This window comes from Sphaeramia orbicularis, unplaced genomic scaffold (genome assembly GCF_902148855.1).
Source record: "Sphaeramia orbicularis unplaced genomic scaffold, fSphaOr1.1, whole genome shotgun sequence".
NCBI classification, from domain to species: Eukaryota; Metazoa; Chordata; class Actinopteri; order Kurtiformes; family Apogonidae; genus Sphaeramia; species Sphaeramia orbicularis.
This window is the reverse complement of record NW_021941575.1, coordinates 63987-90248: the sequence shown is the minus strand read 5'-3', so window position 1 is coordinate 90248 and position 26262 is coordinate 63987. Positions and strand designations below refer to the sequence as shown.

At 39.6% G+C, this 26262-nt stretch overlaps 1 protein-coding gene across 1 annotated transcript; it reads right to left on the bottom strand.

Annotated features, from left to right (window-relative positions):
• Nucleotides 1-20101: 20101 nt before the first annotated feature.
• Nucleotides 20102-25820, bottom strand: LOC115416224 (dynein regulatory complex subunit 7-like). Its single transcript, XM_030129969.1, has 5 exons — nucleotides 25800-25820; nucleotides 24147-24257; nucleotides 23606-23779; nucleotides 23380-23519; nucleotides 20102-20192 (listed from the first exon to the last, which is right to left on the bottom strand). Exons 1-5 carry the CDS (start codon nucleotides 25818-25820, stop codon nucleotides 20102-20104), a joined length of 537 nt encoding a protein of 178 aa, XP_029985829.1.
• Nucleotides 25821-26262: the final 442 nt, after the last annotated feature.

Sequence of the window (26262 nt, the reverse complement as noted above, 5' to 3'; positions counted from 1 at the left end):
GGAAAAGATAAGCATCAGAAACAGAACTGAACCCTTTCATGCATACTGGTCACTCCAGTGGACAGCTGTTCTACAGCTGTTCTCTTGTATAGTCATGGGTTTTGTTGTTTTAGTTGCATATCAGCTGGCCCACTGTTAAGGGGGAGGTAAAAAAAAAAAAAAAAATCTAATAAAACTAAATTGTTAGTGTAAAACTAATTGTTATTAGACTGTAATTAATGGTTTTCTTAAACAAAATGATTTTTTTAATATTATCTCCATGATCGTAGTAATAACTAATATTAGAATATGATAAAATGTGGGAAAACATCAGATTAGCTGCATTATTTTATTTTATTTTTTTCATAGTTTTCACACAGTTTACCATTTACTGTTATTGCGTTTTTAAACACATGTTTCTTTGCTTCAAAAATTAAACCCGTGGTGTCTAGCTGAGTGGACACTTTTGTAACTCTATAAAAAAAATAGGTTCATTGAGAAAATTGCAATCACATTGTTTTTTTCATGCCTAAAGAGGAATAAAAACACTCAAAAATCTGGACTAAGGTTCTCATAATTCATACATCAAAGGGTTAATGATAATTTAGTGCAGAAGTTCTTATCATATTATATTATATCATATTATATGATATGGGTTACATTAACTTTTGGTAAAACCATCATTTTGACGGTTGTAACTCTCCCCATCAGTGATATAAGCGCCTCCACAGCAGAAGATCATCCTCTGTTGTTTTCAAGAGTTGAACATGGTTCAACTTTATTAGTTCTGACAACCTGGGTGAAATGTTTATACCTAGATATCTGATATTTCCTGAATGTACTGAAATATTAGGTACACCTCAAAAGTGACAGTTAATAGGCAGGGCTGTGGTCTTAGTCCAGTTAATGGAGTAATCTGATACTGATGAGTAGTTATTTATAAGTGTGATTGTCTGGTAGAGAGATGCTTGTGAGTTCAGGAGAAAAAGTACTACATCATCAGCATAAAGACTTATTTTGTGATCTATATTCCTTTTATTTCATCCTGTTGTCTAATGGCAGCTGCTAAAGGTTCAATAAAGATGGCAAAAAGTGAGGGGGAAAGTGGGCAGCCCTGTGGGGTGCCTCTGTGCAGACTGAAGCTTGGAGAAGTTTGATCATTGGTCCTCACACATGCATGTGGGTTCTTCTACAATATACTAATCCAGTCAATGAAAGATGGTCCAAGTTCAAACTCATTTAATGTTGTAAACAAAAATTTCCAGTTTACCCGCTCAAATGCTTTTTCTGCATCTAGAGAAATAATTCTGGTTTCAGATTGTGTATGGTAGAATAATCTATGAGGTTAATTAATCTGTGTGTGTTAGTTGAAGAGTTCCTACCTCTAATAAAACCTGTTTGATCTGGATGAATTATTAAAGCAGTTATTTCCTCTATCTTTCTGGCCAGAGCTTTACTGATTATTTTTAGATCTACATTGATTAGTGAGATTGGGCAGTAACTGGATGGGAATGTGGGCTCTGTTCCTGGTTTTAATAACACAGTAATGTTAGCTACGTTCATATTTGTGGGTATTTTGTTTTTCTCCTTTCTTTCTTTTTTTTTTTTTTAAATTATCTTTTCCCCATGACCCTAGTGAGGATAAAGCGGGTTCAGAAAATGAAAGAATAATTATCTTTTTATTGGAAAGGCAAATGTCCTTTACATACATTAATTACAGCCTTAATCATTAATTTTATATATATATATATATATATATATATATATATATATACATATATATGTGTGTGTGTGTATATATATATATATATATATATATATATACACAGTATATATATATATATATATATATATATATATATATATATATATATATATATATATACACACAGTATGTATATATATATATATATATATATATATATATGTATGTATGTATATATGTATATATACACACACACACACACACACACACACACATATATATATATATATATATATATATATATATATATATATATATATATATATATGTATATATATATGTATATATATATATATATATATATATATATATATATATATATATATATATATATATGTAAGGGTAGAGACTGCGATCTGGTAGGATCGGCGATTCTACCAGATATAGTGTATAGTGTATAGTGGCATGTTTGCCACAGTGCATTATGGGTAGTGGGTAGTTTGTTGTAAATGTGTTATTTTTATGTACAAGAATTCAGCGGGGTTGTTGTGTTAGTACTTGTTTTGACTTAGTTTGTTTATGGAAATGTTTATTGGCCTTTCTGTGTATTTTTTTTTTGTATTTTTGTCATTTCTAAAGTTGCACCCTGAGTGAGAGCCATAGGCAGAGCAATAGCTATCCTGTTGTAATGGTTTCAATATGCTTCTTACTACTTGTCAAATTAAAAGCATAACTTCTGCTCAAACTTGACACAGAGTTAACTTTCTGCCAAGCTTACACCTGTGCATTGTCCTTCTAGAATATTTCCTTTTGGACCATTAATTTCTGGTGAAACATTTACACAACAGAACAGGGGAACACACCAACTCACACAATCTCAGTTTCACATAAACGCAAATAGATTCACATAAAGCATACATCACAAATGCAATCAAATGAAATCAGATCTGGTTGGTTTTACGTACTCTGTCCATTTGGACCAGATATTATAACATTTTTCCTTTTCAAGTTTCAGGGAAAAGGATATCTTATCAAAGCAAATGTGTGCCATCAGAGACTGAAAGGTTGTATTTTGCAATAATTTTTTTTTGAATGGTTGTATTTCATAATTCAAATTTTTTTTATGGTTGAATTTTTTTTTTTTTGAATTGTTGAATTTTTACAGATAAGTCGATTTTTGCATTCTGAATTCAATTATTTAAAAAAATTTTTTAATTTTAATATTCTCAAATACAATGCGTTTCAAATTCAATCTAAAAAAATTCAACCTAAAAAAATTCGATATAACATCTTGACCAGGCAGAACCAATGGAGTACCGAGCCACTGGATCAAATGTTCATCCAATCATGCGTCAAGCTGGACATCATGTGATGCTCAGATGGCAGCGCCATAGACATATATACTTTTTTTTTTTTTTTAATTTAGAGCACAGTTTACTATATATATATATATATATATATATATATATATATATATATAGATAGATAGATAGATAGATAGATAGATAGATAGATAGATAGATATAGATATAAATATTTATATATACATATATAGATAGATTTTTTATTTTTTCATATCCAGCCACAGACATATACAGGCAGTGCTGCTGCCCATTAGAGTGACGTGCCTACAGGGCGCCCATCGTAGCACAGTGCAGCTAAGCTAGCACAGTGCCACTCACTGCTGCTGTGCGTTAAGTCTACAGAGGACAGAGGTGTTCGTTTGCACTATTAAAGTGATCATAAATGGCTGAGCTGTTAACATATATTTACACGGGTTGTTTGTTACAAACGTCAGACATGGAGGACAGATAGAGACATAAATAGAACAAAAGGAACTCAGAAAACGTCAAGGTGTGTTCAGGTCTTTATTTTAAAGAATTCCTTTAAGGGTATATATTGCATTTAATTATTATCATAAAAATACTGTTATCACTATCATAAATAATGCTATTAGAATTTGACTATTATAACAACCAAAATCCTAATTAATATTGCTGTTATCACTGCCATATTATCATTATTTTATAACTTTGAAATATTTGAAATAAGTGCAAGAACATAAAGAATCCCCCTAGAAAATATTTACAAATGTACAAGAATATTTCCCAGAGCTGCCGTTCATTAATCAGGCCTGTGGAAGATAAAACCCCTGAAAACAGAGAACTGTTTTTCACAGCTTTGACTGATTGTTTATTTCAAATATCAACATTTAAAACCAGTACAAGAAAAATCAATATTAACCTTCATCCTACCAACATATTTCATCTCCTAATCCTACCAACCAGGGTCCATGTGGACCCCACTGTGATATATGGTGATATCACATCTTAGTAACAGACATTTCATTTTGGAATGTTTTTAGTACGTATGAAAACAGTTTGCATCAGAAAACACCGTTACAATAACTAATTGTGTAAGAATGAGGGTGATACAAATTAAAAATACAAATTCCTCCTCACAGCTGTCCTCTGCCTCTAAAGTCCACCTGAGGGCTTGTGCAGCAGTTGTTCTTCAGCTCTTCTATTTCTATTCACCATCACTGACTGAAACAATAAAATTATATTTTAGATGCTCATTATGGACTAAGAAAAAGCACCATTCAACTGGGGTCCATTTGGACCCCGATCACAAGTTGAATACAGTACCCACTACGTCCGATTGTTTTTGGAACTAATAGAAGCAACTGAACGTGGACATACAGACAAACTCCAGCACAAAGGGATGATTCAATGAATGACACAGCAGAGACAGAACAATCATGTCCTGGGGTCCAGTTGGACCCAGCTGGTAGGATGAAGGTAAAAATAAAAACATTTGAAAAGGAGCAGGATGAAGGTCAACTTATTTACTTTACCTTACGCTATAATTTTACTGAGCGTACATTCTCATGTCAGCTCTTCTAAACCTAACAAACCTTAAACATGTCCAAATCCATTCTGACTACACCTGCACAAAACACAAAATGTTACTCACACCAAAAATAAACTCTGTCCATTTCATGACAGTGTTACATGTCAAACTGATCATACTGTAACGCATCTGAACTAATACTTTGATCATATTTTCTTAACATTTCTGTTTTGATTGACCTTTTAAATGTGTTATTTGATGTAACTTCCTTCAATTCATCATTGAAGTTCAATAAGTTGATTCCTGAAGTCATTGTTATAGTCAAAGTGGTGCAGCCTCATTTTGACAAACATAGATACTAAGTTCAGTCTGTGTGAATGGTGGTTATCAGTGCCAAACCCTGTTCTTCAGTATGTTCCCTGAGCAAAAACACATGCTCTGTGTCAACCTCCTCCTGGACAACATGTGTCAATGCTGACACGTTGGGAGTTTGTCCTCATTGGACCTGGACAATCACCTGCTCTGCTGCTTTCATCACCTTTATACAAAATAAATACAAACTGGAATATATGAAAGCGCAAAATGCATCAGAATGTGTAATGTGATGTGATGATTTGATATGAGCTTTAATTTTTACTGTCTGTAACAAAACCTAATCTGTAGGATTAAAGTAGTTCATGAATTTAACAAGTAGGCAACATGAAGAATACTGGAGTAATGTATGAGGATGGATGGAGCAGAAGAAGATGGACAGACTGTCCAATAAACAAATACTGGAGTAATGTATGAGGATGGATGGAGCAGAAGAAGATGGACAGACTGTCCAATAAACGAATACTGGAGTAATGTATGAGGATGGATGGAGCAGAAGAAGATGGACAGACTGTCCAGTAAACGAATACTGGAGTAATGTATGAGGATGGATGGAGCAGAAGAAGATGGAAAGACTGTCCAATAAACGAATACTGGAGTAATGTGTGAGGATGGATGGAGCAGAAGAAGATGGACAGACTGTCCAGTAAACAAATACTGGAGTAATGTATGAGGATGGATGGAGCAGAAGAAGATGGACAGACTGTCCAATAAACGAATACTGGAGTAATGTATGAGGATGGATGGAGCAGAAGAAGATGGACAGACTGTCCAATAAACGAATACTGGAGTAATGTATGAGGATGGATGGAGCAGAAGAAGATGGACAGACTGTCCAGTAAACAAATACTGGAGTAATGTATGAGGATGGATGGAGCAGAAGAAGATGGACAGACTGTCCAATAAACGAATACTGGAGTAATGTATGAGGATGGATGGAGCAGAAGAAGATGGACAGACTGTCCAATAAACGAATACTGGAGTAATGTATGAGGATGGATGGAGCAGAAGAAGATGGACAGACTGTCCAATAAACGAATACTGGAGTAATGTATGAGGATGGATGGAGCAGAAGAAGATGGACAGACTGTCCAATAAACAAATACTGGAGTAATGTATGAGGATGGATGGAGCAGAAGAAGATGGACAGACTGTCCAGTAAACATCTGCCTTCAGACCATGAAGGTGGAGTGTGAGGGTGAACTCTCTCGATGCTAACTTCTGATATGACGTTAGCATAAACTAATGAGTAAAAGTCCTTTAAATAATAAGGAAGGAGGAGTCTGAGTGTAAACATGAAGCACCTATATGAAATATTTATCCCTCTGGTATCCGTCCAGTAAGGCCCTTACTAAGCACCACGTGGGCCGTTTTGGCACACCTGTGGAATAATGTCAAAAAGATTTTCATTCAGTTTGTTTTGAATTCTTTTACACTTTTTTTCTATTTCATCAACTGGAGCTGTAAATAAAAATACCAAATACTCAAGAACTGTCACATTTTTAACCCTTTAAATGCCATGTTTGTAATGGAAACAAACCATTTTTTTGGACGCAAAAAACACAAACAATTATTTTTTTCCAATTCCAAAACCAAATTCCTGTTGCCATTCAAGCAGTTGAAGAGTTCTCTGGAGCCTCAGGTTTGTGCTTGAATATTAAAAAATGTGAGCTTATAGCTATCAAAGATTGTCTTAAATCTGAACTCTTTAACATGCCAATGAAAAGTGAAGTACAACATTTAGGTATTTTAATTATGAAAGATCAAAACAAAAGAAGTTCCTTAAATTTTAACCCAATTATACAAAAAACCAAACATAAATTAAACCAGTGGCTGATGCGTGATTTGTCCTTGAGAGGTCGAATTCTACGAACTAAAGCAGAAGGACCTAAAAGAGACTGACCAAATACTTTTGGACTTTGTATGGAAAAACAGAGTTCGTTACCTAAAAAAGAGTGTCGTTATGAATCCCTGTGATAAAGGTGGTCTTCATTTTCTGGATTTTCAGACTCTAAATAATACATTTACGGTTAAGTGGATAAAACAGCTTTTTAAAAAACCCTCTTCAGTATGGAATATTATTCCTTTTCATATTCTCTCCAAGTTCGGTGGCATGAACTTTTTTTTGTTTGCAATTCTAACATTGATAAAATCCTTCCTAAAATGTCTGCTTGTCGTGGCCAGGCCTTTCTTTCATGCTCTCTCATCTACAAACACAACTTCTCACCACATAACTACTGAATTTGGAACAACAAAGACATTTTATATAAACACAGATCTCTCTTTATGGAATACTGGTTTCAAAATAACATCAAACGGGTAGATCAGTTGTTTCATGAAGACGGACTCTTACTTACATACGAAGAGTTTCTTGTCAAATATAACGTTCCTGTGACTCCTGGAGACTCTGTGAAGGTTTTTGGAGCCGTCCCTTCTGCTGTGTGTATGCTTTTAAAGCCAACAGAGGCTCCTTATTAACAATCGGACTCCTTTAACTGTACATGAAACACCAGCAGGAAAGGTTTGTCTCTTTTATCCTGTCAGTAACAACACATTTATACCAGCGTTATTCCCAAACATAGTCCAACATTAGCCTGTGTTAGATCTCAGTGGAATAGGTTTGGTAGATGATATACTGTGGAAAAAGTATGAAAAAAGGTGAATGACACGCACATCCAAAATTAGAGGTGTGCCGGATCCCAAAAAAGTAGAACGTGAGAAAAAATAAAGGAAGGTCCGCACAACCAGTGAGCTCCCAAACCATTTAATCATGACGTTTCGGGCCAAGGCCCTTCATCAGCCAGTCTGATGAAGGGCCTTGGCCCGAAACGTCACGATTAAATGGTTTGGGAGCTCACTGGTTGTGCGGACCTTCCTTTATTTTTTCTCACATACTGTGGAAAAAGGTCTGGCTTCTCCCTACCAAATATCTGATTACCATTAAAGTTAAAGAAATATCCTTTAAACTTACACATAAATTCTATCCAGCTAAATCTTATATTAAAAATAGATTTAAGAAAGATATTGATATAAAATGTAGCTTTTGTAATGAAACTGTTGTTCATTTATTTTGGCACTGCCCCACCGTTAAAACTTTTTGGCAAAAACTTTGTGATTTTATTCATAATAACCTTGAAAGACATTTGATGTTGTATTGGAGGAATGTATTGTTTGGTGTATTTGAAAACAGCTCGCTCAAAAGTGAACCATTATACCTGATAAATCTTTTAATTTTACTATTGAAATTCCAGATTCACTGTTGTAAATACTCAGCAAAAAACATGATTTACTGCATTTTATAATAACTTTAAACAACACATTCTGTCTGTTAAACACTGTAAAAAGCAAAAAGCAATAAGGATTGTTCAAATCTGGGCTTCCCTCAGTGTATTCATCTGAACTTTGAACTTTAACAGCCCTGGTATGAGTTGGCGTGCTTCTTTCTTTTTTTTTTTTTCCTTTCTTTCCTCTCCTCTTTTTCTTCTCTCCCTTCTTACTATACATGATTATAAGTAAGCACTTCTAAAATATTGTTTATTGCTAATATTTTACATATGTACATCTGATATGTAGAGAATAAGCTATTTTTGTAACAAATGTGCTGTTCTAAATAAAATTAAAAAAAAAACTAAAAAGAAAAAAAAAACATACACAAGGCTCTACACACACACACACACACACACACACACACACACACACACACACACACACACAAAGTCAGGATATAATGGTGAAACTAACAGTTTTTTAGGCAGAAACAGGGGGGGATTTTGTGAAATTCATAGGCTATCCATATTCAACCGTTTCATGTGTGAATCACCGCGCCTGCGTCACTTCCTGAGTGTCACATGATCTTCGGTGTGATGTATGATTGGGTGAACGTTAGATGAAGTGGCTCGGTACTCCATTGGTTCTGCCTGGCCAAGACGTTATATCGAATTTTTTTAGGTTGAATTTTTTTAGATTGAATTTGAAACACATTGTATTTGAGAATATTGAATTTAAAATTTTGTTTTTGAATAATTGAATTCAGAATACAAAAGTCTGTGTAAAAATTCAACAATTAAAAAAAAAAAAAAAATTCAACTATAAAAAAATAAAAATAAAAATTCAACTATGAAAAAAAATTCAAATTATGAAATACAACCATTCAAAAAAAAACAACTGCAAAATACAACCTTTCAATCTCTGATGGCACACATTTGCTTCGATAACATCTCCTCCATGACATAAATCTCATAGACAGTTCCAATCCATTCATCAGTGGTGGGCGGTTCTACTTTTAACCATTTCCTCCTAACACATTTCTTCCTGGCTGCCAAAACCAAAGCCAGTAATTTTTGGTCTTTAATGTTCCATGACTCAAACTGTAGGTTGCCCAAATACATGGTTTCACATTTAAACAGAATGTTTACATTAAATACATGTTGTATGTGTTTGTAAATCTCTTTCCGGTAAGGTCTTTGTCAGGTTCAAAACACCTAGATATAAAGAAAGACACAAGAACACACAGGAGTCAAGTATCTCTTGCTCGCGAGGAGAGTAGTTGACAGAACACTGCTCAGTTACAACGTCCCAACTCACTCTGAGGGTCCTGCCCTTGCTCTCCTCATTTATTTCATTTGGGTGTTCCCTAGTTACATGGGTGGGATTAGTCTGAGGGTTTACGTATTGATCACATTGTTAGTACATGGGTGCATGATTATTTTTCCTCTTATTAAATGTCAAAACTGAATCGTCCAGATGCATCCGTGTAGCCTTTGTGCGAACTTCTGCTTTCGATCAGACGACAAGGGTCAACTGTTCTCCAAGGAATGGTCCCCACCCTCCGAGGTGCTTTCACTTCTGCAAAACCTGTAAAAGAACTCGAAGAGCACTTTGCCCTCATTCAACACAGCATAGAATAACATGATAAGAATGGCATGAATGTGATAACTTATGTACAATTATTCTAACAGTCTTATAACCGGACAGTCCCAAAAAATATGGAAGTGATCGGCTCCATTAGTTCCACACAGTCTCCAACAAGTGTCCCCGCTGCCTTGGTGTCGCTTCTGAATGGGTGTGACAAAAAATCTTCTGATGTTTTTCCAGCAGAACTCGCTCCATGTGTTTGACCCAGTTGAGAACCATTGGAGTTGGCATGTTTTCTCCCAGCTCTCCTGTGTAATCTTTACCTTCACTTCTTTTTCCCATTTGTTCTTTATGTATTCTGCATTTTCTGCTTTAGATAATTGTATGGCATTATATAATTTGGAAATAATTGTGTTGTTTGCTCCAGGTTTAGTTAAAGACATAAACACCTCTGTGAACCCTAGCTCACCTTTTTGTAACGCCTCTGTAAGATTTTTGTTAAAGTAATGTCTCACTTGCAGGTACCTAAAAAAATCTTCTTTTCTCAGTCCATGGTCTTTCTGTAGAGTTTCAAAACTCTGAAATATCCCCTTATAGGTAAATAAATAGTAAGTAGTTAAACCCTTTGAAATCCATGTCTTAAATCTACCATCAGTTCTATTTGGTATGAAGTCTGAATCATAACCACACCTCCTCATATGTTCAGATGCATCCTTTCATCTACAAATCTTCACTATTTCTTGCCAGGACTTCAGAAAACTGCCTGTTACAGAGTCCTCTGGGATCTCCTGACCTCCTGTAATTTGCTGTCACTTAGTCCTGCTGTTACTGGAATCCCCTTGATCATGGTGCCTTCTACTTCCTTCCATGCAGCAGTGTGTGTTGGTGAACACAGACACACTAAAGGTCTCAGTTCAGCTGTGTGGTACGAATCTTTTCAGCAGGGAAGGCCCAGTCCACCCTTTTCTTTTCTTAATTGCATCTTCTTAAATTTAATTCTGGTCCTTTTCCCTTGCTACAAATACCTCGCTATTAATCTGTTCCATTCTAAGAACTGTTTAGGTGGTATTTGAACTGGCAAACACTGAAAAAGGTAGAGCATCTGTGGAAGAATGTTCATCCTAATTGACTCTATTCAGGAGCTTAAACTGAAAAAGGGAATAACATTCCATCTGTGTATATCAGACCTCATCTTTGAATTTAATGAGTTGTAATTGATGTCATATAATCTTGAGAGGTCCCTAGGTAATGAGACACCTAAATATTTAATGGACTCAGCATCCCACTTCCAATTGTACATGGTCTTCATTGAAGATGAAGGGTCATAATTAAATGTTAATACTTGAGTTTTGTTGATATTAATTTTATAACCAGAGATTAAACCAAATTCTTCTAACAATTTCCTCAGTTTTGGAAGTGTCTGAGTAGGTTGTGTTATACTTATTAATAAATCATCAGTGAATAGGGCCAGTTTTTGTTCCCTGGATGCCATTGTTACCCCCTTTACATCTGACCTCTGCCTAATCAGCTGACTCATGGGTTCTAGAAACAAAACGAAAAGGAGCGGCGACACACAACATCCTCGCCTTGTTCCTCTTTCCAGGATGAAGGAACTGGTTAAATCTCTGTTGATTTTAATTCTAGCTGTTGGTTTATTATACAGTGCTGCAAACGTGTCAGTTATAGTTGTATGGAAGCCAAATTTTCAGAGTACTTTCTATAAAATGTCCACCTCACTGAATCGAATGCTTTCTCTGCATCCAAACTTCCAATCAGTGTGTCCAGTCTGTGTTGTGTAACTTGTCTCATAACGTGCAGTGTTTTCCTGATGTTATCTTGGGTCTGTCTCTGTCTGACAAAGCCGCTCTGGTCCTGATGCATTAATGCTGGTAGTATCAGGTCTATTCTTTTAGATAATGTGGAGGTGAACAATTTATAGTCGTTGTTTAAAAGACTTACAGGACGGTAATTCCCACATTCCAATCTGTCCTTCCTCTCCTTCTGTATGATTGAAAATATTGCTTCCTGCCATGGGGGGGGGGGGGGTTTGTTTACCAAAACCCAATTAAATGGTTTTAATAATGTTGGAATTAGTTGCTCTTGCATTATTTTGTACCATTCAGTGGAAAAACCATCTGTTCCTGGAGACCCCCCCCCCTTTTCATTCTCTTAATTGCTGATTGAATTTCTTCTTTTGTTATTTTAAATATTAATTTTCCATTTTGTCCGTCAGTGATCTTTGGTTGATTAATCTGGTCCTGGAAGGTATCAGTCTGGTTATCATTGCCTGTCTGTGGTTGAGAATATAATATTTTACAGTATTTTTGGAAGCACTGCTGAATTTTCTCTGAACTAGTTTCTGTTTCATTTGTTGTGGACTTTCTTATTTTGTGTATGGTTCTATCCAGTTGTTGTTTTCTTCATCTGTAGGATAGGAGTCCATTTTGCGACCAACTGAGGGCCACGCTCCTTGGCTGCGGCATCGACCGTGCCAACAGGGAGACCCTTACCGAGGACCGAACTGTGTGGACGCGTACCATCACTCAGGGAACAGCCCGCATGGAGATCCAACGACGTTCTGAAGCAGAGGCCAAGAGACAGCAACGTAAAGAGCGGCTCCTCCTTCCTGGACCACCACCACCCTGCCCTGCACTAAGTGTCCCCGGCTCTTCCGCTCCGCTCTGGGCCACAGCATCCATATCAAACATCGTCACCCCCCGAAAAGCTGAGGTTGATTCTGACACGGACCCAATGCTGGAACACGAGCTACTGCCGATGATGATGACGATAGGAGTTTCAGTGACTTTCCAGCTGTCTCATAGTATTTTTGCCTCGTAAAAAGGAGGGGTTTTTGGATTTCCTGAGTGTTTATTTCATCTATTTCTTTTTTATTTTTATAATCTTACTTTTATTGTCCTCTGTAAGAGATTTTGCATGTTCTTTCTGTAGTGTCTTCAAGTCCTTTTCTAATTTTTTAAGTTTTTGTTCTCTTATTTTCTTCTCATAAGAGGAGATGGCTATTATTTTACCCCTAATCACTGCTTTTAACGCATCCCAGAGAATAGGTGGAGTCACTTCCTCATTATCATTAACCTCCAAATAAGATTTAATTTCACTTTTCAATTTTTCTTTGGTACCTGGGTTATTCAGAATGTTTGAGTTCAATCTCCAAAGAGTGGACTTCTAATTATTATTCAGATGAACTGACACAAATGGGACCATGATCTGAAATGGTACTGAGTCCTATTTCACAGTTATCCACCCTAAACAGATCTCCTTCGAGCATAAAAAAGTAAACAATACGTGAGTAAACATTGTGAGCAGACGAGTAATGGGAGTAATCTGGGCTCATCAGGTTTATCTCTCTCCATACGTCCACTATCCCCACTTCACTCATCCAAGTGTTTCGTCTTCTAATATTTTTTGCGTCAGATTTCCTGTTTGATGAGTCAATTTACAGATTTAATCGGATGTTAAAATCTCCACCACACATTAAAATCCCTTGACTTTTAGTTGTCATTAAATCAGCTGTGTTTATAGAAGGACCAGTCGCTACCCGGAGGAACATACAGGTTAAGGAGACTTATCCTAATACCTTCTATTCTGCCTGTGATCATGACAAATCTGCCTTCTTTATCCTTATGTTCTGATATGTGTTCAGAATTTACAGCACTGGATATTAGAGTCGCCACCCCCCTCCGCCTACCCGACACATGGGAAGAAAAATAAACATGTTTAAATCCTGACTTATTTAGTTTAGAATGTTCACAGTCATTGAGGTGTGTTTCCTGTAAGAAAGCTACTTGGATTTGATCCTTTTTTAATTTTGATAATATTTTCCACCTCTTAATTGGATTGTGTACTCCATTTATATTAAATGATATTATTTGTAAAGACCTATTTTTCATTTATGTGATTTCTTCCTTCATCTCACTCAAACCCTGGTGCGCTTCCCCCTCCCTGTAAGAACCGACAGGGAATGAACATGGAACACATGAATAAACAAACTCAACACAGTTTGTCTGTGACTCCCTATGTAGGGGCTGATAAACCTGACCCTGTTGAGCCTCCAGAGGGGGCTTGAGGGGAAAAGTCTCTTCTCAGACTTGGAGAGAGAGGCCCTGACCTGCAACAGTCACATGGTGAAAAAAAAAAAAAGACGACAGATAATAATCCAAAGTGGACAGCCAGTCCTGAACGAACCAGGTCCAACAATAGTGAGTCTCCACCACATTCACAGTCATAGCAGAACTGAAGAAATTCCACAGTTCACTCTGTCGTCCTCGACTTGTGGGTTAGATCCTTTAGGTCCTGGATGGGGTCGGTGGTGGTCTCCTGAAGGCTCGGAGCTTCTCCTTGTAGTTTGAATCCTGTCCGGCCTTGAATGTGCCCTTCACCGCTCGTCTGTCCACTCTCCGCCAGGACAGCTGTTCAATAAGTGTCTCCGGTGGTTTGGTGGTGGTCACGGTGTAGCCAGTTCTCAGCAGGTCCTCTGATGCCTCCTCTATGGGATCATAGGTTTGGGTTCCGTTGTCGTGTCTCACATGCAGCCTGGCAGGGCAGAGGGTCTGGAACTGCACTTGATTTTCCTTCAGCACTTTGTGGATCTCTGAATATTCTCTCCGTTTTTTAAGTGTTAGAGGTGGATAGTTGTGATCCAGATTTATGCGGTTTCCTTGCCAGGTGAACCCCTTCTTCTGCCATGCTTTGTGGAGTAATGTGTCTTTAGTTTTAAAACTTAAAAACTTAATTATGATGGAGTGTGGCGGTGCATCCACTGGTGTCTGTGGTCCATCCACCTGTGGACTCTTTCAGTCTGCAGGTCGGGCATGTCCTCAGTTAGCTCCAGACCCTCGCAGAGTAAGTTTTCCACAAATGCGATCACCGCTGTTGAATTCTTCTCGGATCCCTCTGGGACCCCATAAATCCTTATGTTCTCACATCTGGAGAAGCTCTCTAGATCCAGTAACTTGTCCTCCAGCTTAGTGTGCAGCTTCAGCTTAGCCTGATGACCTCCTCTGTGTTTTGGATCCTCTCTTCTGCTTTTTCCATTCTTCCTTCTGCCTCGTCCATTCGGGCATTCACATTTACTAATTCTTCTTTTATTGTCTCTAACTGTTCTTTATTTTCTCGGCGAAACCCTCTTATTTCTCGTAGAATCAGATCCAAGTCGGCCATTACCTTACATTGAACCACGTTGTCTGCTAGCTTAAAACTGTTAGCTGCTAACTGTTGTTGCGCCCCGTCTTTCACACCGACCAGTCTTTAGACGACGTTTATTACTCAAAGTGGTGACAGGGTTCTTTTCCCCTTTCTCTACATGTTTATGGAATAATTTACATAGTTTGTTTGGGGAAATTTCTCTAATTGCTCTGGTTCGACCTGGAGCTCGTTCACTATGCGGTCATCTTGACAGTGTTCCGACCAGAAGTCCTTCTCACCTTTATTTCTAATATCATTTTGTAGAAAGTAGGTGCCAGAATAGTCCAGAATTGTGCTGGAAAACCATCTGGACCTGGGGCTTTATTATTGGGCATATGTTGAAGAGCTTCTTGGAGTTCACCAGCAGACAGAGGTGAGTCCACAGATGTTCTCTGTTCCTGTTGTAATGTTAAAAAACTGATCAGTATTATCATCTGATGGGTCTATTTGTGACGTGTCTAATGCTTTATAGAAACCCCTGAAAGTCTTCTTTATTTATTTTGTGGGGGTCATGGCTAATATTTCCTGCTGGATCTTTAACAGAGTAAACTGTTGTTTTCTCTTTATTTGTTTTTAATTGATTCACCAAAAATTTACCAGAATTGTTACAATGTTCAAAGTTTCTCATCCTGCAGAGCGACTGAAAGGCTCATGTACACAATTAAAGGCAAAACTCAGTTCCTCCACTAGATATGGAATTCATTTCTCCACTTTCTAGAATCAAGGCCTGATATCTCATCATCAGAAGTGACACAGTGAGACCATAGCAGGTTTATTTGTTTGAATGATGTTTGATTCTGTATCAGATAAACAAAAGTGGATGCTGACAAGAATTCAAGTCACTATGTACCATCTGATGCATCATACCAGAGTTAGCCTTTGGCCGTACCAAAGAGATGGTTACCATGGAGACGGAAGACCACATCCTGTTTCCTGGTCCACATCACTGACTGTCTCTGAACACTGAAATGAATGTGGTTGAAAGACATGAGAAAAGGATGAAGAAATAAAAATACAAAATAATTCATTAATTTCTGATGTTTCCAGTGTGTTCAGGAAATGTCGAATAAAGAGACCAGAATGCATCAGTGTCCAAATAAAGACATTAAATACAGAACCAACATATTTATAGGGTCCAGATGGTAATGTTCTGCTTTCACACTCGTCAGTTTCACAGTTTCATCATATCTTCTGCTTTTACATCCGTTTTAGAGGAAGTTGTGACACAGAGGTTTTTAGAATCTTCTCAGAATATTCAAATTCAGTCTGCGCTGAAGTCTGCAGTATGAAGGACACGACAAAACTGGGACTGATTTATGCCCTCCACCCAGCAGACCCCCAGCACTGCACTAGACTTCTGAAGTATTTCAGAAACTGTTCCTGGAGCTGGAGGGGACGAAGGTGTCCCCAAAGGTACAAGCATTCAAGTTAAAGTTACTGTCGGAAACGCTGTCATTTACAACAAGCACTGCACAGTCATGGCTGACGACTGGAACAGCTTCCAAACACACTCAGCTGTTCTGGACCTTCTGTTCACATACAGCAGGACAACAGCTGGGCCTGGTTTGGACCTTCCACTGTTCAGACACACTGGTCAAAGCCTTCTGCACTTTGGACTAGTCCTCTAAGGATGGTTGGATGTTTTATTTATGTATATATATATATATATATATATATATATATATATATATATATATATATATATATGTAAAAAGCAGAGATGAAATCCTGTGGTCCCCAAACCGGACCCCCTCCGGCCCCTGGCTGCACCTAGAAATTCTGTCCATGAAAATTATGAACAGAACTGGTGCCGAAGGGCAGCCCTGCTGGAGTCCAACATGCACCTGGAACAGGTCTGACTTACTGCCGGCAATGCGAACCAGGCTCCTGCTTCAGTCATACAAAGACCGGACTGCCCTCAGCAGAGGGCCCCGGACCCCATACTCCCGAAGCACCCCCCACAGTATACCACGAGGGACACGGTCGAACGCCTTTACCAGATCCACAAAACACATGTGGACTGGTTGGGCGAACTCCCATGAACCCTCGAGCACCCGATGGAGAGTATAGAGCTGGTCCAGTGTTCCGCGACCAGGACGAAAACCGCATTGTTCCTCCTGGATCCGAGGTTCGACTGTCAGTCGGATCCTCCTCTCCAGTACCTGGAATAGACTTTCCCCGGGAGACTGAGGAGTGTGATCCCCCTATAGTTGGAGCACATCCTCCGGTCCCCCTTCTTAAAAAGGGGGACCACTACCCCGGTCTGCCAGTCCAGAGGTACTGTCCCCGACTGCCACGCGATGTTCCAAAGACGTGTCAACCAAGACAGTCCCTGCACATCCAGAGACTTAAGGTACTCAGGGCGAATCTCATCCACCCCCGGTGCCCTGCCACCAAGGAGCTTGCCAACCACCTGGGTGACTTCAGCTTGGGTGATGGACGAGTCCACCTCCGAGACCTCAGCCTCTGCTTCCTCTATGGAAGACGTGACAGTGGGATTGAGGAGATCCTTGAAGTATTCCTTCCACCGTCCGACAACATCCCCAGTCGAGGTCAGCTCCTCCCACTTCCACTGTAAACAGTGTTGGTGGCGCACTGCTTTCCCCTCCTGAGGCGCCGGACAGTTTGCCAGAATTTCCTCGAGGCCGACCGATAGTCCTCCTCCATGGCCTCCCCAAACTCCACCCAGACCCGAGTTTTTGCCTCCACAACCGCTCGGGCTGCAGCACACTTGGCCTTCCGGTACCCATCAGCTACCTCATGAGTCCCATGAGCCAACAAGGCTCGATAAGACTCCTTCTTCAGCTTGACGGCATCCCTTACTTCCGGGGTCCACAACCGGGTTCGGGAATTGCCGCCACGACAGGCACCGGAGACCTTGCGACCACAGCTCCAAGCAGCCGCTTCGACAATGGAGGTGGAGAACATGGTCCACTTGGACTCAATGTCCCCAGCCTCCCCCAGGATCTGGGAGAAGCTCTCCCGGAGGTGGGAGTTGAAGACCGCACTGACATCGGGCTCTGCCAGACATTCCCAACAGACCCTCACAACACGTTTGGGCCTGCTGAGTCGGTCCAGTTTCCTCCTTCGCCAGCGGATCCAACTCACCACCAGGTGGTGATCGGTTGACAGCTCCGCCCCTCTCTTCACCCGAGTGTCCAAAACACGCGGTCGAAGGTCTGATGATACGACAATGAAGTCGATCATCGACCTCCGGCCTAGGGTGTCCTGGTGCCAAGTGCACTTCTGGACATCCCTGTGTTCGAACATGGTGTTTGTTCTGGACAAACTGTGACTAGCACAGAAGTCCAATAACAAAACACCACTCGGGTTCAGATCAGGGAGGCCGTTCCTCCCCATCACCCCCCTCCAGGTCTCACTGTCATTGCCCACGTGGGCATTGAAGTCACCCAGGAGAACAACGGAGTCCCCAGTTGGAGCACCATCCAGCACCCCTCCCAGGGACTCCAAGAAGGCCGGGTACTCTACACTGCTGTTCGGCCCGTAGGCCGAGACAACAGTGAGGCACCTGTCCCCGACCCGAAGGCGCAGGGACGCGACCCTCTTGTTCACCGGGGTGAACTCCAACAAATGGCGGCTGAGCTGAGGGGCTATGACCACGCCCACACCAGCCCGCCGCCTCTCACCGCAGGCAACGCCAGAGAAATGGAGAGTCCAGCCCCTCTCGAGGGGTTGGGTTCCAGAGCCCAAGCTGTGAGTGGAGGTGAGCCCGACTATATCTAGACGGTATCTCTCAACCTCCCTCACAAGCTCTGGCTCCTTCCCTCCCAGCGAAGTGACATTCTATGTCCCGAGAGCCAGACTCTGCGTCCGGGGATCGGGTTGTCGGGCTCCCTGCAGTCGACTGCCACCCAATCCACATTGCACCCGGCCCCTACGATTCCCTCGGTGGGTGGCGAGTCCACCGGAGGGCGGGCCCACGTCACTCCTTTGGGCTGGGCCCAGCCGGACCCCGTGGGCATAGGCCCGACCACCAGGTGCTCACATTCGAGCCCCAACCCCAGGCCTGGCTCCAGGGTGGGGCCCCGGCTGCGCCATACCAGGCGACGTCACGTTCTTTTGTTTGATCTTTTTCATAAAGAAGTTGTGAACTGCTCTTAGTCTGGCCCGTCACCCAGGACCTGTTTGCCTTGGGAGACCCTACCAGGGGCATAAAGCCCCCGACAACAGAGCTCCTAGGATCATTCAGACACTCAAACTCCCCCACCACAGTAAGGCGGCAGTTCAAGGGGGAGATGTTCTATTAGTTTGTCAAAAATGTTCTGAAACACAAACACAGTAATGTGTCCTTGGTGGTTCTTCTGGGTTCAACTGGACTGGTTTAGCTCTGGAGAAAAGGTTTCATCTGTCGACAACAGAACAGTTTAATCGACCAGTGCTCTAGTGTTTCCACCAGGACTCTGAAACTCCTGTTCTGTAGGTTCCACATTCAGTCTGATCTGATCTGCAGTCAAAGACGAACAGAAGAACCCAGAAATAAGGACAACTGCACATTTATGTCTGTGTTTGAGTGAACCCCCCCCCCCATTAAATTATGAAAATACTGACTTTTATAAACTATCCAAACAAAAAAGATGTGAAGAACCTGAAAAAAAAACTGAAATTTCGTCAGAAAAATCTGTGTAATTTTATCAATCTTCCAGTCCACCTGAGGCCTGACTGGGTTCAGTTTGATCATTTTCATTTGTTCTTATAATAGGGTTCCAGTAGTTTGGCATTTTTCACTCTAGTTTAGTTTCATTTAGTTTGGACTGTTTTTCTCTAATTCAGTTCATTTTAATTTGTGACTCTGTCACAACAGGGTTTCTTATCAGCGCTGCCAGGTCACCATGGCAACCACACAGCAAACCATAGCATTAGTCACTAATGACCAATAATCGATTCTGTGAAAAAACACAGTGTGTTCTATTCTATACTGTTCAATTCTTTTCTTCTCTCCTCTCTCAGAGGTCACACAGACCCTTAACATGCACCCCCCCCCACCCCCAGTGGGAACACAAAGTCAACGTGGTGTTTGTAGTGTCTTTATTGTGTTTGGACAGCAGCTGTTCATCTGCTCTATCTGGGACACATGGACAGTCAAACTGGAACAGTGTCACCTGCAGGAGGACCCCTTCACAGCTCAGAGCTCCTGCCTCTGCTCTTCAGCTCTGTTCTCAGCTTCTCATCCACAAACACAGACTTCTGAGCAGATGACACTTTGTGCCTGGGACACAAAACACCAAAAACAAGGACAGCATGGAAAAACACACCATCACACAACTGTTCATTCACTGCAGCAACAAACAAACAACTGTGGACCACTGTATATGGAGAAGAATATATATGTATATGTATGTATGTGTATATGGAGAAGAATATATATGTATATGTATGTATGTGTATATGGAGAAGAATATATATGTATATGTATGTATGTGTAAATGGAGAAGAATATATATGTATATGTATGTATGTGTATATGGAGAAGAATATATATGTATATGTATGTATGTGTATATGGAGAAGAATATATATGTATATGTATGTATGTGTATATGGAGAAGAATATATATGTATATGTATATGTATGTATGTGTATATGGAGAAGAATATATATGTATATGTATGTATGTGTATATGGAGAAGAATATATGTATATGTATGTATGTGTATATGGAGAAGAATATATATGTACATGTATGTATGTGTATATGGAGACAAATATATATGTATATGTATGTATGTGTATATGGAGAAGAATATATATGTATATGTATGTATGTGTATATGGAGAAGAATATATATGTATATGTATGTATGTGTATATGGAGAAGAATATATATGTATATGTATATGTATGTATGTGTATATGGAGAAGAATATATATGTATATGTATGTATGTGTATATGGAGAAGAATATATATGTATATGTATGTATGTGTATATGGAGAAGAATATATATGTACATGTATGTATGTGTATATGGAGACAAATATATATGTATATGTATGTATGTGTATATGGAGAAGAATATATATGTATATGTATGTATGTGTATATGGAGAAGATTATATATGTATATGTATGTATGTGTATATGGAGAAGATTATATATGTATATGTATGTATGTATGTGTATATGGAGAAGAATATATATGTATATGTATGTATGTGTATATGGAGAAGAATATATATGTATATGTATGTGTGTGTATATGGAGAAGAATATATATGTATATGTATGTATGTGTATATTGAGACAAATATATATGTATATGTATGTATGTGTATATGGAGAAGAATATATATGTATATATGTATGTGTATATGGAGAAGATTATATATGTATATGTATGTATGTGTATATGGAGAAGAATATATATGTATATGTATATGTATGTATGTGCATATGGAGAAGAATATATATGTATATGTATATGTATGTATGTGCATATGGAGAAGAATATATATGTATATGTATGTATGTGTATATGGAGAAGAATATATATGTATATGCATGTATGTGTATATGGAGAAGAATATATATGTATATGTATGTATGTGTATATGGAGAAGAATATATATGTATATGTATGTATGTGTATATGGAGAAGAATATATATGTATATGTATGTATGTGTATATGGAGACAAATATATATGTATATGTATGTATGTGTATATGGAGAAGAATATATATGTATGTGTATGTATGTGTATATGGAGAAGATTATATATGTATATGTATGTATGTGTATATGGAGAAGAATATATATGTATATGTATATGTATGTATGTGCATATGGAGAAGAATATATATGTATATGTATGTATGTGTATATGGAGAAGATTATATATGTATATGTATGTATGTGTATATGGAGAAGAATATATATGTATATGTATGTATGTGTATATGGAGAAGATTATATATGTATATGTACATATGTGTATATGGAGAAGAATATATATGTATATGAACATAAATGTATATGTTAGGCCTGTAACAGTACACAAAATTTTCGGTTCGGTACGTTTTCGGTTTTCAAAGCCACGGTTCAGTTTTTTTCGGTTCGGTACGGGAAGACAGAAAATCCCTCAAAATGTCTTTAATACATTTATGAATTTTTGAACATTTTCCCTCCAATTTTTGGACACAATAGAATATAGAAAAAACAGGAATAATATAATTCTGCTGCTATAAATCAAATAGAAAATAAAATAAATTATTAATATTACTAAATGTATTTTAAACATTAGTACTGCACTTTTCCCTGAAAGGTACTTTTGAACAAACAACAAAAATCTAATCAGTTCTGTCAGTTCACATTCTGCAGAAAAATACCAACAAAAAATTCCACATGAAGTGCAACATTAACAGGAGGGTAAACTGGTATTCTGTTGAAACAAACTGAAGAGAAACATTAACAACAAAATTAACCTAATTAATTATTTTAGGACAGAGAACAAACTGTTTAGGACACTTTATATGTGTGTGTGTGTGTGTGTGTGTGTGTGTGTGTGTGTGTATGTGTGTGTGCGTGTGCGCGCGCGCGCAAGGTGCGATTTGTCTGGAGGATGGTTTGTTTGTTGTTTTTTTGTTTGTTTGTTTTTTTGGTCGGGGTCGGGGGTGTGGGGGGGGTGGTCCGGTCCATAACTAACGTAACTGACGCTGGCGTGAAACAAAAGTGAAACTTTATTTTTATAAACTTTCAACGTCCAACTCTGAGTTCTATTCCTCTGTTATACAGCGTGTGTGTGAGACACAGACAGAGCTAGTGTGTTGTAGAACTACCGTAGTTCCTCTGGGCCAAACACCGTCTGTCTTCTCTCCGTCTCTTTCCTGGTTGTTGTCTTTCACCTGAACCTGAACTGATCCAAACTGGACTGGACTGATGCTGGAGGGTCTGCAGTCTGTTCCTTCCAGGTTCACATCATATTTGTTGTTTTTTTTACCTTTTATCAGCTGTTCTTTCATATTTCAGGTCAGTGTGTGCGTCCTTCAATATGTCTGTGTGGAACTTGTGTGGGTTTAAAGTTCCGCATTGAACGACGTGTTTCATTCCTTTTTCTTTTTCTCATCATACTGTACCGTTTGGGTTCAGCTGTGGACCGAACCCAACAGGTGTGAACTGAAACGGTTCAGTACGTGTACCGTTACAGGCCTAATATATGGAGACAAATATATACTGTATGTATATGTATGTACATGTACAGAAATATATATGTATATGTACATACGTGTATATGGAGACAAATATATATGTATATGTATATATGTGTATATGTATATAAACATGTATATGTCTATAAATATATGTATATATGTACATATATGCATATAAATATATGTACAGTATATGTGTGTATGTATGTGTATATCTGTTTATGTGTGTATGTGTGTGTGTTTACAGTTGGAGGCGTGTCTTGATCAGCTCTATGTTCTTCCTCTTGTCTTCTTGGTAGCTGTGGTAATCCAGAACCTCCTGCAGATTCAGGTTCACTTGGTTCTCCTGGTACCACTGCTCCTTGTCCTGCATCTCCTGACTCTCCTGAAACACACATCCTGACCCTATTAGCAGCTGTGACCTCTGACCTCTGACCTGTGACCTGTGGTCTACATGCACACATCAGTGACCTTTTGGTGCTGGTTCTGGATGAGCTGGGCCTGCTCCTTCATCCTGTCTGTGAACTCAGACAGACAGCGCTGATGCAGCTCCTGGGTCTGGGTCTGGGTCTGGAGGCCCACCAGGAACCGGGTCAGGACGTCCTCCACCTGCTGCAGCCGCCACTGCTCCTCCACGTCCTCAGCCTCCCATGGACAACAGCACGCATCACAGACAATGACATCATCAGAGACACTGACATCATCACAGACACTGACATCATCAGAGACACTGACATCATCACAGACACTGACATCATCAGAGACAATGACATCATCAGAGACAATGACATCATCACAGACACTGACATCATCACAGACACTGACATCATCAGAGACAATGACATCATCACAGACACTGACATCATCACAGACACTGACATCATCAGAGACAATGACATCATCAGAGACACTGACATCATCACAGACACTGACATCATCAGAGACAATGACATCATCAGAGACACTGACATCATCCCATCCTTCCCCTGTGGAACCTGTGGGTCCGTCTCACCGTTTCCAGTCCCAGACCTTTGGCTCGTGGTGCTTCTGTTCCCGTCAGTGGACGCAGGTCACACAGCAGGTTTTTCTCCTCCTCTTCTCTAAAGGACAGAATGTCTCTGACCTACAGACACATCAGAGGGTTAGTGTTGAGTCCAGCCTAGAGAGTGTGTGTGTGTGTATCAGTGTCGGCTGCTGGTCTTTCAGACAGGTGAAGCTCATTGTCGCTTACATAAAAAAATTGTCCAGTTATTTAAACATACATTGGTCCCTCTGTTCCTGTTTAATAAAATGCTCAGTGTCCTTATCGTACCAGTAGGCGTCTTTTCCAGGACTGGACCAGTGTCCTCTGAATGTCCAGCAGAGCTGGTCTGCTCAGACGGCCTTGGCCCAGTGCATTGTGGGTGTCAGACTTCAGCCTTTTTAAACTACAGATGCTCCTTTCACTGCGACCGAGCCGACAGTCTGACTGATTTAACTATCTACAAAACCAGATTAAACTGAACAAGAAATGATGAAACTAGAAGCACTCGGAGAGCGCAGACCTCCACCAAGGCTGATCAGTGGGCCCCCCCGTGGGCCCCCCCGCCCCCGAATACCACCAAAATTTAATCATTTCGTCCTTATCCCATTTCCAACAAACCCTGAAAATTTCATCCAAATCTGTCCATAACTTTTTGAGTTATGTTGCACACTAACGGACAGACAAACAGACAGACAGACAAACAAACAAACAAACAAACAAACAAACCCTGGCAAAAACATAACCTCCTTGGCGGAGGTAATTATGTTAAATTGAAACAAGGAAGTCCAATGAGTGTGTTTTATTTACAGTGCAAGAAATGAACCAGTACTTTGGTAGTGGTTTGTGTGGTTTCCCAGCAGAATGTGTGACAGTATTAAACTGAACTGTGTCAGTGAAGGAGCAGATCTGAAAACAGCTGTCAATCAAACAGGATTCAGCCTTTCCACTGATCCTCCAATCAGCACGTAGGATTCTGGCGTCCGGCCCGGCCGAGCTCCGCCCACAGCTCCATTCACCCCCAGAGACGCCCGGGCGGGACAACATGGTGGCATTTATCCAATTAGCGTCCAGTTTAGAGTCAGTTTAAACCAGTTCCACTCAGTCCCACTGAAGCCCAGAGACGGACACAGTCTGCAGACACATGCACTGAGCAGAGATGGAGGAGAAAACACAGACACGGGAATGGAGGAGAAGTGAACAACATCCAGTCCACTGATCTGGGACCAAACTGATTCTGAACCAACTGGTCTGAGAGATGAACGGGTTCCAACACATTTGGAGTCAATGAAATGAAAACAACTGAACAGATTTAACCATTTAATTTTAGTAATTTTAGGGGAAGTCGAGATTCCACTGCAGTCTGAGAGAAAAGACCACTGAAATATATATGTACATACATATATATATATATATATATATATATATATATATATATATATATATATATATATATATATATATATATATCATGCTGTACTAAGTAGACTAATGCTGCGTTCAGGGTCGTTTTTCGAGTCCGTAAGTCACGACTTCAAACCACGACTCACGACTTTGTAACGTTCCAGGCAAGTCCCACCAAACTGTCTGAGCGCAAGGAACTGTGGGAGTTAGATGTAAACAAATCAGCATGGTGGAGTGTACGTTCTGTTCATTTATGGTCATTTCTATCCCACAGGTGTTTGTTCTTTGATTATTTGAAGGAAACAGAGGAGGAACGGTGCATAAGAGAAGAGAAGCTGTTCTACCTTTGATGTTCTTTGTAGATTTGGATTTGGTTTGAATTTCTTCTGTCACTCATTGAACTGAAACGAGCTAACACTAGAACAGCTGATGATTCTACAGAACATTTACAGAGAAATAATATCAGATCAAAACCTTATCTGCATAAACACCACATTAATGGGGGGGCACCATTGGTACCTGATGTCAGAACTCAGAACTGGGAGAACATGGATCAAGTACGAGTTCAGGTGGAAGTTCCAGGTTGGACTGAACATTCCAGTGCATTTACACCAGTAGAAGGATGGAAGAACAGCAGTTACAGCTGGACTGGAACACAGACTAAACTCCTGCAGAAGGTGTGAACATCAGTGTTTGACAGGTC

Bases quoted from the DNA above. Each gene is read 5' to 3' on its own strand.
- LOC115416224 (XM_030129969.1), bottom strand. From the start codon at position 25,820: ATGACCATAAATGAACAGAAC. The intron at 24,258-25,799 runs GTACACTCCACC...ATGTGTCTGTAG, and splicing joins TGACCATAAATGAACAGAAC to GTCAGAGACATTCTGTCCTT. The intron at 23,780-24,146 runs GTGAGACGGACC...TGTCCATGGGAG, and splicing joins AAGGTCTGGGACTGGAAACG to GCTGAGGACGTGGAGGAGCA.